Below are 14232 nucleotides of genomic sequence, written 5' to 3'. Positions count from 1 at the left end.
TCGTTGCCCTTCTCTGGACACGTTCCAACATCTCAACATCCTTCTTGTAGTGAGGGGCCCAAAACTGAACACAGTATTCGAGGTGCGGCCTCACCAGTGCCGAGTACAGGGGCACGATCACTTCCCTACTCCTGCTGGCCACACTATTTCTGATACAGGCCAGGATGCCATTGGCCTTCTTGGCTGCCTGGGCACACTGCCGGCTCATGTTCAGCTGGCTGTCAACCAACACCCCCAGGTCCCTTTCTGCCAGGCAGCTTTCCAGCCAAAGGAAAAAAGTTTTCCTTTTTCCTTTAAAGTCCTTTTTCCTTTAAAGGACTAAACACTGAAATTCTTATTTAGGATAGTTAGTAGGAAAGCCCTTGCCATCTTTTGAATGGGCAGGTATGCTCTGTGTGCTCAGTAGTTCTGGTCCATGGAGACAGTCTTTGAGCTGGGATAAAGCCTGGTATGTGCTATGGAAAGAAACCTGAATTTATATCCAGATAGAGCTTTGATGTAATCCTGTATGTGTCTGCTTAGACTACCAGATTCCAGGGACCACACACTACAACTGCTGTGCAGAATAGATATGCCATTTTAGTTCCTATGTCTCCACTAGGACTTTCTCCACAGAAAGCAGAATACTGGTATCTCTACTCACACAGATCTCCCTTCTGCCAGAGAATAAAATCCTAGGTATTCTCTAGTTAAGAATATTTTTACCCCAATATATGGGGGCTCAATTTTTCTTAGAAATTTCCATTTTATTACATAGAGATGGATATTTATTTTAAAGCTTACTCATTAAAGATTCCATATTGTCAAATGGAATTAAAATTTCTCACTGTAGAGGAGTAGTCTGGGAGGTGAGTACGAATTCAGACTTATGACTGGTACTCTTGAACTTCCCTGAAAAACACTGGCCCTAAACCACAAGCAGTTGCTGCAGTCTAGTATCACTTGTTTACTAGGACCAGGCTTGTTTTATTTCTGAGGTCTAATAAATCTTAATACATTGTATGAAGTGACATAGCTTCAACATGGCAAACTGAGAGCCTTATCCTGGCATATTGTAGTCTGCAGTGAGTGACATAAGTTTTGAATGCCTGTACACAGGGGAGCGAAATCTTTTTGCATCCTAATGTTTGCTCTAAAGACTAATCCTGTTCCTGTTAAGTATGTTCAGAGGAGGGCTCAGAAATTAGGGGTGCTTTATCAAGTTTTTGGGGGTAGGTATGAAATTACTCCAGTCATCTTGGTTTCACTGAGCTGTATTTAGAGTGCATGCATTGTGTATTTAGATTCCATGGAACTTAAGCAGAAGGTGGTATGTGGTGCTTATAAAACCTGAAGTACTTCTTCACATAAATGCTTTGTGCCTCTGTGCAGTTCTCTTCTGTGCATGTATGCAGTTTTCTAGACCATTTTGCCTACAAGAGGTGTTAGTATTAGTGCAAATGTCATTTGTAGAAGGTGTCAAGTGATAGTTTCTCAGAAAAATGGTTAAAAGATTTGGTTCTGATTTATGAACAATTTTCTCCTTCCTCCTGGTCAGGATTGGTGACAAATGTTTCAGAAGAATGAAACTTAAGACTTAAATGTGTGGATGAAATCTGTGCAAAAAGCTCTTCTGTATGTGAATACTGAATTTAGAGTAGTTCTTCTAGCAAGCTGGCATCTGTTTCTGTATGCCTGCAGTCAGCACTAATGCTGTTAGCTATTGTGCAAGACCTTGAATGAAAGGGTACATCTAGTCTTTCGGGAGGTGCAGTCTTTTTGGTGTTAGTGAACAGAATCTGCTGTTTGAAGATGACCGAGTCACTACAATAATTGATAAATCTGTCAAACTAGCATTGGGGTACCAGTTTGGGTTGCATCTGGCAAACTTGAGTGAAAGTGGTGAGGAAAAACTAGTTTGTTGCAAGTTCATGAATAGAATAGTGTTTCCCCAAATAAATGATCCTGCTTTTAGACAGGATCAAAAAAGCAAGTTATTAAAGTTATTAAATCCTTAACAGGGTTTAATATCTGAAAATGAAACTAACTACAAATATAAGTGATCTTGCTAGCAGAAACTATTCCTTTGTTTATATTTGCCAGTGATGACTCTGGCAAGCAAAGATGCCTCTGCTGTTTAGGCATACTGATAGGATTAATGAAATTTCAATCATAACTTTTTGTGATGAGGTCTCTGGACCAGAACAGCCCATCAGTGCACTACCCCTGCTCAGACAGCTTACTAGACCTGACACAGGGTTAACTAAGTTTCCTTTAAGTATTTCATTGCCCTTTCCCTCTTTAAAACTTCTCTCTGACTCCTTGAATAAATCAGAATGGCCTGAACAAAGGTCAGGCAGTCCTAGCTCTGATCTGATCAACCTGGCATCGTAGTGCCTGCTCACATTACCTGTCCTGTCAGATGTATTTTCACGGGCTCGTAGCTGGGTCCTGTGCAAATTCAGCCTCATTACCTCTGACAGCCCTGGAAGGTGACAGGTTAACTGCAGCAGAAAGCTGTTCAACTGAAGTTCAGAGCAGCTGGGTTTCTATTGGAAAAGAATCTGGTAGACTTCAGATACAAAAGTAGGTATTTCACTTTTGTGGGCATCTTTGCTCTCCCTGAAAAAGCCTTGTGAGTTTCTGGTCTTCTGCTTAGTGCACAAACAGTTGAGTGTGTTTATGCTTAACTTGCCTCCTATCTAACAGCTCCTGGTTGCTTCTGTGGTGCTATATATTTATATACTTTAGCTGGGACCTTTTGTCTTGCTCAAACCTTGGTAGTGTTAACAGACCTAATATCTCATACTAGAGCTAGTTGGCCTAAATGTTTTTCCTGTCTGGACCTTGATAAAAGGTGATAGAATAACCAAAACGGCCTGAATTTTGTCTGCTTTATGAAATAATTTGTCAAGATAGTCCCAGGAGTTATGCTCAGTTTCTGCTTGAGGCTGGTTGTGCATTTGAATTAATTTCTTAATTTGTGTTCTTTAAACTCCTGTACGCATTAAACCCTGAATTAATGTCCTGGTATGGTGACAGTCTTACTTGGTAAGACAAAACCTTGTGGAAACTCCTGTATAGATTGCAGGTCCAGGCAAGTCTTCTCACAATCAAATTGTATACAATCTTGTTATGAATTTTTCAGGTTGGTCCAGCTCTACAGATTCCTCTGAGAAGTCTGAATTACTGTGATATAGAAATTAATCTGAGGTATTTAGGTGAGGCTTGAATGTGCTTTGGTAATGCTGTCTACAATCCTCTTGTAACTGGGATGTGCTACAAGCAAGGATTAGAGAGGTTAGGGCTTTTATGCAACCTTCTAGGAAAAGGGCCAACTTCTTGAGGTAGGATTCAGTTCTAAATCAAGTTACCTATATGTAGGAGTCCATGTGGATGCTGGATGTCTAAACTGCAGTTAGTGGAATGAATCTTGTCAGCTTAGGCAATGGAGTTCAGGGTGATTTAATACACCTTGCTGTTTGATCAGCTGAATACCTCAACTGACTCTAGGTCAAGTGTGAAAATGTGACCCTTAAACCTGTACTTTTGTTGTATTTCATGCTTGAAAGTCTTGAAACTTGCACAGACTTAAAGGCAGAAAAAGTGACCTGACCATGGAAGGTCATGATGTGGTTGTCTTGGTGGAGGGACTCCAGATCAATCCTAACACCGCTATGAGATGTCAGCATGTGTGAAAGGTGTTTTGTAGCTCAGATATGTACAAATGAGGCAGGAGGAGTTATCCCCCTCCCACGCATTCAATGAATATGCATCATGAAGTAGTTTAGTCTCAAATCTGATTTTGCTTTGACAGTTTAGTGAACTCAAGTGTTCTGAATTTTCAGAAAAAATAGCTTCCATGGGTGATAAATGGTATGATGATGGCTTTCCATGAGATGGATCAAAACTATGGGAACATTTATTTCTGTTTTGTGGCAGGCTACCACTTTAAAAATTGCTCATAGATCTACACTTAAATACTGGGTAAATCTCAAGTCTGTAAGAAGTGGTCTGTGTTCCCTGAAGTGATACTTTAAATATATATTCTCAAAAGTTACTGACTTACGGAACTGGTATCCATTTAAGCCTTTTAGCTCAACATTTAAAGTGAAAATATCTATTTTAAAATGTCATTGTCATACACAGTATATCTGCAGTTGTTACATAAAATCAGAGATTAATATTTTAATCACATGACTAGTCAGAAAACAATTTTTCATAATACCTTAGTTCTAAGGATTTCTTAGAGTAGGAATGAGAAAACATGGTTGTATAACCATAAGTGACATGGAGGAACAAGCATCAAATGTAATATCAGTGATAACTTTGAGCAATTTTATAGTAACCGACCAGATTTCTGTTGTGAATAAATGTTTAAAGACCTATTACTGTGTTGTGTGAAGGAGAGTGGTTTGTGGTACCAGGTAGATGCATGAAGTATTTACCTTTCTCAAGAAACCTTACTTTCTTGAAATGAGTAAGAAAAATCTTGAAGATTTCTTGGTTTCAGGTCATTGTAAGGGAAAGTGCTCTGAATCTTAATTTAACTATTTTTATTTTTTCTGGTGACCCTATCACAGAGGAACCATTGCAGAAAACTAATATGTCAAAGCTTTTGATGGCTTTAATGACAATGGCTTGCTTAGAGCTTTACAAGAAAGCATTTGGTCAAGCATTTATATTTTCACTAAGTATTTTAAGCTGGATGACCCATTCTCAGCAAACTTGTCTTGGTGGGGATAAACAAGGATTACTTTTTATATTGTCCCCCTTTCTGTAATATATAAATTTAAAAACTCTGTAGCATTGGCATTAATGCCTTTTTTGCTGAAACTCATAGTAGATCAAATGCTTCTGAAGAGAATGTTTCACTTGTGTACTCTTTGTAGCTGTGTTTTCTCCAGAACTGTTTTCAGGGAATAGTTTTAAGTAGTGCTCTGGTAAGGAAATAAATCTCTAGATAACTGTTAAAGACCTATTTTGATTTGGGGATTCCGAAGAAGTGGTGTTAAACAGTGGTGTCCGTAATCTCCATTGTACTATATCTGTAAAAATGCTTCTTAAAATGAGTGTTTATGAATATCTAGAGAAGAAACAATTTTCAAGCAAAAACCTGATTATTGATTCATTTTTTATTTCTATATTTTTTATATTAAAAATGTATTTTAAATTGGAGATTTTGTAGTTATACAGCAGTTTAAGATAATCTGTGAAAGGGAAACAAATACATGCTTTCAGTATAGTTAACCAATACTTGTGGGCTAGTGGACACCATGGCCGAGGGATAGAATCCCATATCTGAGGAATTTGAGAAGGGGCTGTTGCACTTCATGGTTGTATCTTTAACTACGAAGTAAGCCAGAGGTGTAGATATAGGGGGATGAACTTTCAGTGATCAGAGGCTTTAGGAAATAAGAACACCCCTTAAATCTAGCATCCTTTTGGTCAAACGGATGTATGTCTGATGATACTTTGTAATGACGTAAGACTACAGAGGGTACCATTTATCATGACTGGAGTGTTACTTGGCTTGAACTGTAGCTGGAGTAACAATTTTTCCCATCCTCTCCAGTTGTCTCCTCCCAGGTCTGTCAGTCTGAATCTTGGTACTGTTTTTGCGAAGATGCCTTATGTTTTGCTGTAGTTTTGTTTGAGGTACCACACTTGGCATATCCTTCAGAGCTGGTCAAAGCAGGCTTTGAGTTGGGGACTTTATCTTCTGTTTTATAAACCATCATCCATAAGATCCTGATTCTTACCTAAGACATTGGAAGCTGTCTTAATGTATAGACAATCCTTGACTTAACAAAGGTGATTCATCCAGTGGAGAGTAAAATTCATGTCTGGCTCTTCAGAGTTCAACTATCCTGTAGAACTGTGAATATGGCAATGGCTTCCAGACCAGCTTGCACTGGAAAGCAGTGTGACTGCTTTAATACAATGTTAAGGTGAAGCTGGAGAACTTGAGGACAACTTTGAGTATTTACAGCAGTTTGGTTATGATCATGCTGTACTAAGGAGAAGGGTGAGTGAAGAGGGGAATCTGGCATGTCTGATTCTGAGCCAGAGCTAGTGAATGTGACTGATTTGACTTGTACGGAGCTGCTCAGATGTCTTTTTGTTACTATCCAGTGCCTCTAATTCAGAGATAGTATTGAACTCAAGCTTATAAACTAGACCTGAATTTGGTTTTTGTTCTTGTGCTCTTGGGCAAATAAACTCTAGGAATGTGAGGCATGGGAAGCACCCTGAATCTTGTACATGAGCTAACTTGGATCTGCCAGGCTTACTTGCTTCTGTTTTACCAGCAGATAGGCTGGATTTGTTAATTTTGTAATGAAAACTTGTCTTACTGAGTGGTGGTGTTTTGTACCTTTAGGTTTGAGTCCTACTCCTTGATTGCTGGGGATAAAGTGTATAAATAATAACTTAGTGGCTGATATCTTTTTGAGTGTTTCTATATCTCTATTAAATATTTCAAAATAAACCCTTGCTGATCAGATGTTTCCAATTTGATGTGTAAAAGGGAGATAAACCAGTAGTTTGACTGAAATCCAGTACCTGTTCAAAGTAAATGTTTTCTACTGAAAGGATTCATTCAATATCATAAGTGGGTTTTATTTATGGAATAATCAACTGAAATGTTCAAAGCTTTTTAGTGTCATTACATGGGAGCAAAAAGGGTTTGGGACTGCATTCTAAGCCATTTTTTAGTAACCTTCAATGTTCATCATGTTTAAGCTACATCTAGAGGTACTGTGCTTTCAAGTCAGCAGAATATCAGACTCACAGCACAGGTTTCTCATGCTTCAGACTTGTCAAGTCTAATATTTGGAGCCTCGGTGCACAGGAAAATAGCTCAGTGGATCTCAGGATACAGCTAATGCATTTTCATGTTCATTAAATGTGTTGTCTAGAACATGTCATCTGTGCAGCAACTTGTATAGCTACCATAACATCTAGCTTCAACACTAGAGATTTGGTTTTCAGAAGATGACAACTTTTGGTGGTATTAAAGTTATGTAGGTCAAGTTCTAGATATACACAACATATTAAACTATTTGGCTTTAAAATAAACAATACAGCTGGAATAAACAAATGTGCTTTGGAACACCAAGTCTTCTCTGAGCACTGAAGCCTTTTAGTTACTTTGCTTACATACAAAGTGGATTTCACTTCTGTTGCAGGTATGCACTTCCATTTCTTATGATTTGTAGTTTGTATTTAATTGTCAGGTAGTTGTTTGTTCCAGTTAGGAAGTGATATTCAGAGTTATGCATTGCATAGTTAAATATATGCTGGCCTACTCCTAAATTACAGTAAAAAAATGAGTGAAACCTCATCTGAATACTTTAACTAAGATTACTGCTAGAAATTTAGACTGTATCAGACTGCAGGTACTCAACATTCTGAAATAATTTCAGCATACTTTACTGTAAATGGAAAATCTCAATCTCATTTTAAATGTATGCAGTGTTTATTTTTGTTCCTAATAACTTACAAGGCTATTTTAAAGTAAAGATAAATAATCTCAAGTAATGCTTGAAAAATTGATGTGGTATTCCACTATATGAAAGCTTTAATTTGAGCTTAACTGTGAACTCCCTGTTTATAAGTAATGATTCTTTAAGGAAACTGTTGACAAGGAGTTACTGACTTCTGGAAGTTCAGACTTGTTATGAATTGTTTCAATTTGTTTGCTTTCCTTGCAGTTATACCTCCAGAAATAAAATCAGAATTCCAAGTTGGAAGGGACCTCTAGAGAACATCTGGTCCAACCTTCTGTTGAAATCGTGACTGTAAATTACATTACACAGGGCCCCATCAGCAGCCCTGAGTCCTGAATATTCTCAGCAAGGGAGATTTTTACTGTTTTGCTGGGCAACCTATTTCTGATTAATGTTTTCCTTGACTGTATCTTAGGACCCATAAGGGAAAAAAAGGAATATACCTAATAAAATAAACTTAAAGAAATTACCTGATGATTTCTTGAAATTTGGCCTGATAATTTCAGAAAAGACTAGTTCATGCAAGGCCTTAAATTTAACAGCTTCTGTGGACTGTAGTCATCCATGAGCAATTTGCTCAACTGTATCTTGGTTTTAACTCAGGTCTACATTGGGAATGGAACTTGCAAGTACTAAGGGGAATAAAATCATATTTTCATATTTAGTAGGCTTTAATGCTTGCATTTCTTTTTGTCTGAAGCTGAAGTAGGTGAACTGGAGCTGTAGACTTTCTGCAGTGTAGGGTGACTGCAGCTGGGCCTTTCTTCCATCAGCACTTCCAATGTAGCAACAAAGGATTTTGAGCTGCTTCTACCTCATTGTCAAGTGTTTTCAAATTCCTTCTGGGGAACAGGGAGATCAAAGAAGCCAGTCTTGGCCCTTTAGTGACACAGTACTAGAGGAACAGTCAAAGAACTTAAAAGAACTTATAAACTGTTTCATAAATTTGAGGCTACAAACAAGTAGTTTAAGCCTGTTTGCTCTTTAGTGTCACTATATCTTGTGCCTGAAACTATTTTGTTAACATGATTGTGTCACTTCACATTCCAACAGTGTGAACATCCTGGTTTTACAAAGTTTTGTTGGGGAGAGTAAATATTCCTGAACAGTAGTTTGTTGATAAGTAATCTCTATTGCAGTATTATTTTGACAGGAATTGTGGTGGGTTGACCTTTGCTGGCTGCCAGGTGCCCACTGAGCTCCCCCTCCTCAACAGGATGAGGGGAGAAAGTAAGATGAAAAGCTTGTGGGTTGAGATAAGGACAGGGAAATCACTCACCAATTAGTCATGAGCAAAACAGACTGACTTGGGGAAGATTAATTTATTGCCAGTTAATTGTAATAGAAGGATAGTGAGAAATAAAACAAAACTAAAACCACCTTTCCTACACCCTCCCCCTTCTTTCTGGGCTCAACTTCTCCTGACTCTTCTACCTCCTTCCCCCAGGTGTGGCACAGGGTGGGAATGGGGGTTGTGGTCAGCTCATAATACTTCATTCCTTCCTGCTGCTCCTTCTTCCTCATGCTCTTCCCCTGCTCCAGCCTGGGGTTCCTCCTGCAGGATAGTTGTTCACAAACTGCTCCAATGTGGGTCCTTCCCATGGGCTGCAGTTCAAGAACTGCTCCAGTGTGGGTCCCTTCCTGAAGGACTGTACCCTGTGGAACAGACTCTTCCAGTGTGGATCCCCCATGGGGTCACAGGTCCTGCCAGGCAGTCTGCTCCAGTGTGGGCTCTTCTCCACAGGCCATAGCTCCTGCCAGGAGCCTGCTTCAGGATGGGCTCTCCATGGGCTGCAGCTCCCTTCAGGGCACATCCACCTGCTCTGATGTGGGGTCCTTCATGGGCTGCAGGGTGGATATCTGCTCCACTGTGGTCTTCCATGGGCTGCAGGGGGACAATCTGCATCACCGTGGTCTTTTCCACGGGCTGTAGGAAATGGTCTTTTCCATAGGCTGAATCTGTTCTGGTGCCTGGAGCACCTCCTCCCCCTCCTTCACTGACCTTGGTGTCTACAGGGCTGTTTCTCTCACTTTCTCATTTGTCTCAACTTCGAAATGTTTTTACCCTTTCTTAAATATGTTATCACTTAGGTGCTAGTCAACTCTTCTCTGTAACTATCCTTCAAATTTTATATACCTTCCAAAATACAGTGCAGTGATATACGGAAGTGGACTGCTGGATATACACAGCTTTTCTCCTGGTAGGTGTGACTGGGAACATGCCCTATGGAGCAGTGCTCATGAGAACTTTCACACCACCTGGCTCTACTAAGTCCAGTTTTGTGTCCTTGAAGTGACAATAGGCAGATTCTCCCTTTTTGTTTTCCTTTATGGATGGATTTTTGATACCTGTTTTCTTTAGCCTACTTTCCCTGTAAAGCACCTTCTGGCGCCTGAAAGTACCAGCTGTATCTTCTGGTGTTTTCTAGGAATGGAAATGGTTGGATTTTCCTTGTCTTCCTTTATTCTTGTGGCTTACCACTTTCTTCTCCTTAGTTATCTTAATGGTGTAATGCCATGGTTATGAACCCCAACTGATTTTGGTAAACTTTCATGATAATGGGGGTTGAGTGGTAATTGGGAAGATCTTGAGTGATTCTGGTTTGGGACTGGATTTATATGCTTATGTTCTCTGGATTTAATTCCCTGTGTTTCTGTGGTTTAGTGTAGGGTATACTGTATGTGTTGCTGTATTACTACTTAAATCTTCAAAGGAGGATAAGGCAATTAACACTTTTTCATCAGAGCTTTGGTTGGTTAGTATTGTATCTGAGAGTGCTGCCAGCTTTGTTTTTATGGCTTTATGTACCTGGTAACAATTGTCAAAAATTGAATTGCTGTTTGAACACACCTGTTCTCAGTGTTGAATGGGATAAACATGAAGTTCTCTTTATACTATTTGAGTTCTCTTGAGTTCAGATACTTCTGTGTTTCTGTTGGCACCTGGTGGAGCCACTGACATGCTGTTAACTGTTCTAATGACTTAATGACTGTGTAGTTTGTGATCTAATACTTGTTTGCACCTAGAACAAAAAGCTCTTTCAGCAAAATATTCCACTTCGCGTGTTCGTTTATGCTTAAAAATCCAATGAGCTTAATGGTTTTTTGTTTTCTTGCAGTTCAACTTTGTGGGAAAACTTTTGGGTCCACGTGGCAATTCTCTAAAGCGCTTACAGGAAGAAACACTGACAAAAATGTCTATTTTGGGAAAAGGTTCTATGAGGGACAAGACAAAGGTAAGACCTGAGCATGCTAGTGGAGTGTTTGATATGTGGATTTTGTAACTTTTCCTAAAATCTTTGGGGAGGTGAACAAACCCTGTGACAAAAATTGGGGAGCAAATAAAAAGCATAGATATCCTTGTATTGGTTAGACTCAGATAGAGTCTCTTCTCCAAGGAGTCTGTTCTCACTACGAGTGTTTTGAGGCTACTGTGAGTTGTATTTAGGTCTCCCCAAACTATGGTCCTTGGATGTAAGTGGCATGTTACGAGTAGCATGTTCTAGACTGATCTTGTAGAGCTTGTAATCGTAATGCCCAAGTGAACATGGGAGTGTTCTCACTTTTGAAGGAAGCTGACTTCTAGATAGTTTATGTGAAAACGTTTGGATCTAACACTTAACATTTAAATTTAATATCATTTAATAACACTTCTAGACAAAGAAAAATAGCTGATGAAAGGAGATAAAATACAACTGGAAAAAATTTCACAGCTCTGAGGATGACTTATGCAGCTTAAGCAATTGACAAATCACAGTTGTTTCTATGGGAAGTATTTGGTTATAGTGGATGTATCCTTTACAGAGCCAAAGTAGACAGCAGAAGAGAAACCTTTAGCTTGATAGGTTTTTGTACTAATCAGTTTCACTCTACTGAAATAAATCTCTGGCTAAATTTGTAGCAGATAAATGTACATCAGTAAGGAGATATGTCACCTGTCTAAGCTGCATTTTTTTAATTGGCGCATTCCTAATGATAGAAATTAAAACACCGAACATATTTCTTGCCTGTAGTGTACCATGTTTTATAGGCCTCCAGTGAACTCCTTCTGTGGTTATGTAATCTGAAACTTAAAAATACTATGTGCTATAAAGACTGATAATGACATACGTATGGAAGAGTGACTTAGAGGGCTGGCTACTAACTTCCTAAACTGTGTATTTTTCAGCACACTTCTCCATCAGCAAAATATAAATGTTATGGGATTTATAGAGTATTTATCAAGAACTTGATCAGAGCCCATAAATGACTTTATTTTTTGTACAACTCAAAAGCTAACTCTTTTAATTCCTCCTTGACAATATTAAATAAAACTTACATAAATATAACTTATGTTTATAAAAATATAATAAAGGCTTGACAATATGAAATGGATTTTTTGAATGAGAGCTGTTATATAATACAGATAACGCAACTTTAAGATTTAAGTGCTGCACAATTAGGTATGAAAAACTACAAACTTGAAATACAATGGTTCAACCAGAAAAAAAACCCAAGAATATAAACTAAATTTGCTACTAAGCCAGGATGACAAAGTAAGGCTCCAAATACTGTTTTAAATGACACTTTGTGAACTTTCTCAGTTCTTGTGGAACATGTCAAACTGACACTGTTCCGTTGCTGGATTACATGTTTCTATATCAAAATATGATGTGGCATGGAGTTAGGAAGGCCCCTGAGTTTTTCTAATGGCTCTGTAGTATAAAAGAGTTTGTTTTAATAAAAGCAGAAGCTCAAGTTGAAAAGTTCAGATTCTAACTTGAATCTCAGAATCCTGGGGAAGAGTCTTAAAGGTTTACATTTGAATAATTTCAACTTCTCTTGTTTCCTTTGGTAATGATGTAATTGTTTAAATTTTTATTTGACTTTTTCTTGAGATGCTAGCCAAAACTGTAAATATTTTAAATTAAGTGGCTAATAAAGTTGTTACAGGTTGGAGAGCTGTTTTTCACAGAAAACTTCAATACAATTAATCTTTGAGTTCAGAAACAGTAAGGCTCCTGTCATTGTGGGTCTGGGTTTTTAAAAGGGACAACAGAGGACCCAGTTGGATACTTTGGAATAATACAGCTGGAATAGCTTGTGTGTACCTACTTGTGATAGTCCTTCAGCAAGTGTCATTCAGAACTAAAGCAGACCATTAATGACACTGTTTCCAGTACTTGACTGAACCTGCAGAATATGTGCAAGAAAGTACTGGTGTTGTAAAGGGATCCTATCAGCTGATAACCTAAACTAGGTTGCACTCATCCCTAGTTCTCTGGGGACACTGCTCAGCAAGCAGGAGACTCCATATGGGGAGAACTTAACCAAACAAGAGAACTTAAGACTTTTTAATGTAGATTATCTACATACTAATTGTTTCAACAACATCTCTTTCACTAGCAAGTAATTTACTTTTTGCCTTGATCTTCAGACATTCTTGGTTAGCATTTTGAAACTGCTGTATTAAACTTGTCCAGAGAACTAGCAAATAAGAGAACCTTAATTATGCAGCTTTTTCTGTATGAAAAAGAATAATGGTCTATGTTGAAGGGAAGCTCAGGATTGAATTATTTGGTGTCAACAAGTTGCTGGTCAGAAAGGGTGGCAAATTCTCAGGCATGACTGGGTTTTGCATTACTTGGAAAATGTAGTTGAGACTTTAGTGTGGTATTGACAAATAATGAAGTACATCACTCTTGTCCTGTTTGATATAATATTTTGAATATGGAGAGAAGCCTTGAGTTGCTCCTATAGGAGAGTAATAGGTAAATAGAGTACATGTTTTCTATCTGCCAGTAATCCAGGTGCCAAAACAAGCAATTTCATTGCTGCCTTGACAATGTGCAAAGCACAGCGTAGAGGAGAGAAATTGAGAACCAAGGTAACATGCCAGCCTAGAAAGCCACATGGGGAGGAACTGCCTTTCCATTGCCTCTGTGACTCCAAGCATTACTTGTCTATCGCAGTTCAAGCATGGCTGCTTCTTCCTATTTTCCAATCTGACCAAACCACAAGTTTCTAGCCTACTGTTTTGCATCTTGTAGGATAGGAAGAATTGACTAAAAAGTATAATTGCAATCATGTGGGATTTTCTTCCAATTATCATTGACTTTTTGATTTAATTAAGGGTCAGATGAAAGTGAAATCTCCTGAACAATACAGTATTCTGGTGATTGGGAAGTTAAACAAAGTTAAACCTTGTTTTCAGAAGTGCATAGGTGATATAAGATGCTGATGTTCAAAGGCATAAACTGCAATTAAAATTTTTTCTGGAAAAATTCAGTTTTGGAGTACTATTTTGGTTAGAATTTGTTACAGGTAGCAAAATCTTTGGAATTACATTATCACTGATTAAAAAATGTTCAGCTGATGTAAATTAGTACTCTTACACTGAAGCCAAATTGGCACCACAACAGCTGAGGATCTCATCTCTTGTCTCTAACAAGTTCATTGCAGCATCTTTGCTGTCACTGAAGTGAGTCAGCATATACTGCTTATTGATGGTGATCACAGATTCTGGGATGAACCAATTGTTGGAGGCTCTGGATCAGATTGTCAGATGTTTCTAAACACTTACATGTTAGTACACCTGCTACATTACCACTTTTAAATGTGTGATGATTACCTCTTTCCTGAAGAAAAGTGGCAGTAAGCTTTGTAGACTTCTCTGGTTAAGCCAAATTTCTAGATACTTTTTTTAGCTTTAAAAGAACTTCAAAGACTCATGGAAGAAAGTTAACTGATATGAAAGGTTGGC

General features: G+C 38.4%; 1 protein-coding gene across 1 annotated transcript in view; it reads left to right on the top strand.

Annotated features, from left to right (window-relative positions):
* KHDRBS3 (KH domain containing, RNA binding, signal transduction associated 3) overlaps positions 1-14232 on the top strand; it is a 71022-nt gene that overhangs the window by 1832 nt on the left and 54958 nt on the right. The window contains exon 2 of the mRNA XM_009320932.1: positions 10610-10726. Coding sequence (XP_009319207.1) covers positions 10610-10726 — 117 coding nt within the window. The remainder of the gene's footprint in view (positions 1-10609; positions 10727-14232) is intronic.

Source organism: Pygoscelis adeliae, unplaced genomic scaffold (genome assembly GCF_000699105.1).
Source record: "Pygoscelis adeliae isolate BGI_AS28 unplaced genomic scaffold, ASM69910v1 Scaffold342, whole genome shotgun sequence".
Classification (NCBI taxonomy): domain Eukaryota; kingdom Metazoa; phylum Chordata; class Aves; order Sphenisciformes; family Spheniscidae; genus Pygoscelis; species Pygoscelis adeliae.
Note: the sequence above shows the minus strand (reverse complement) of the source record. Positions and strands in the feature narration are given on the sequence as shown.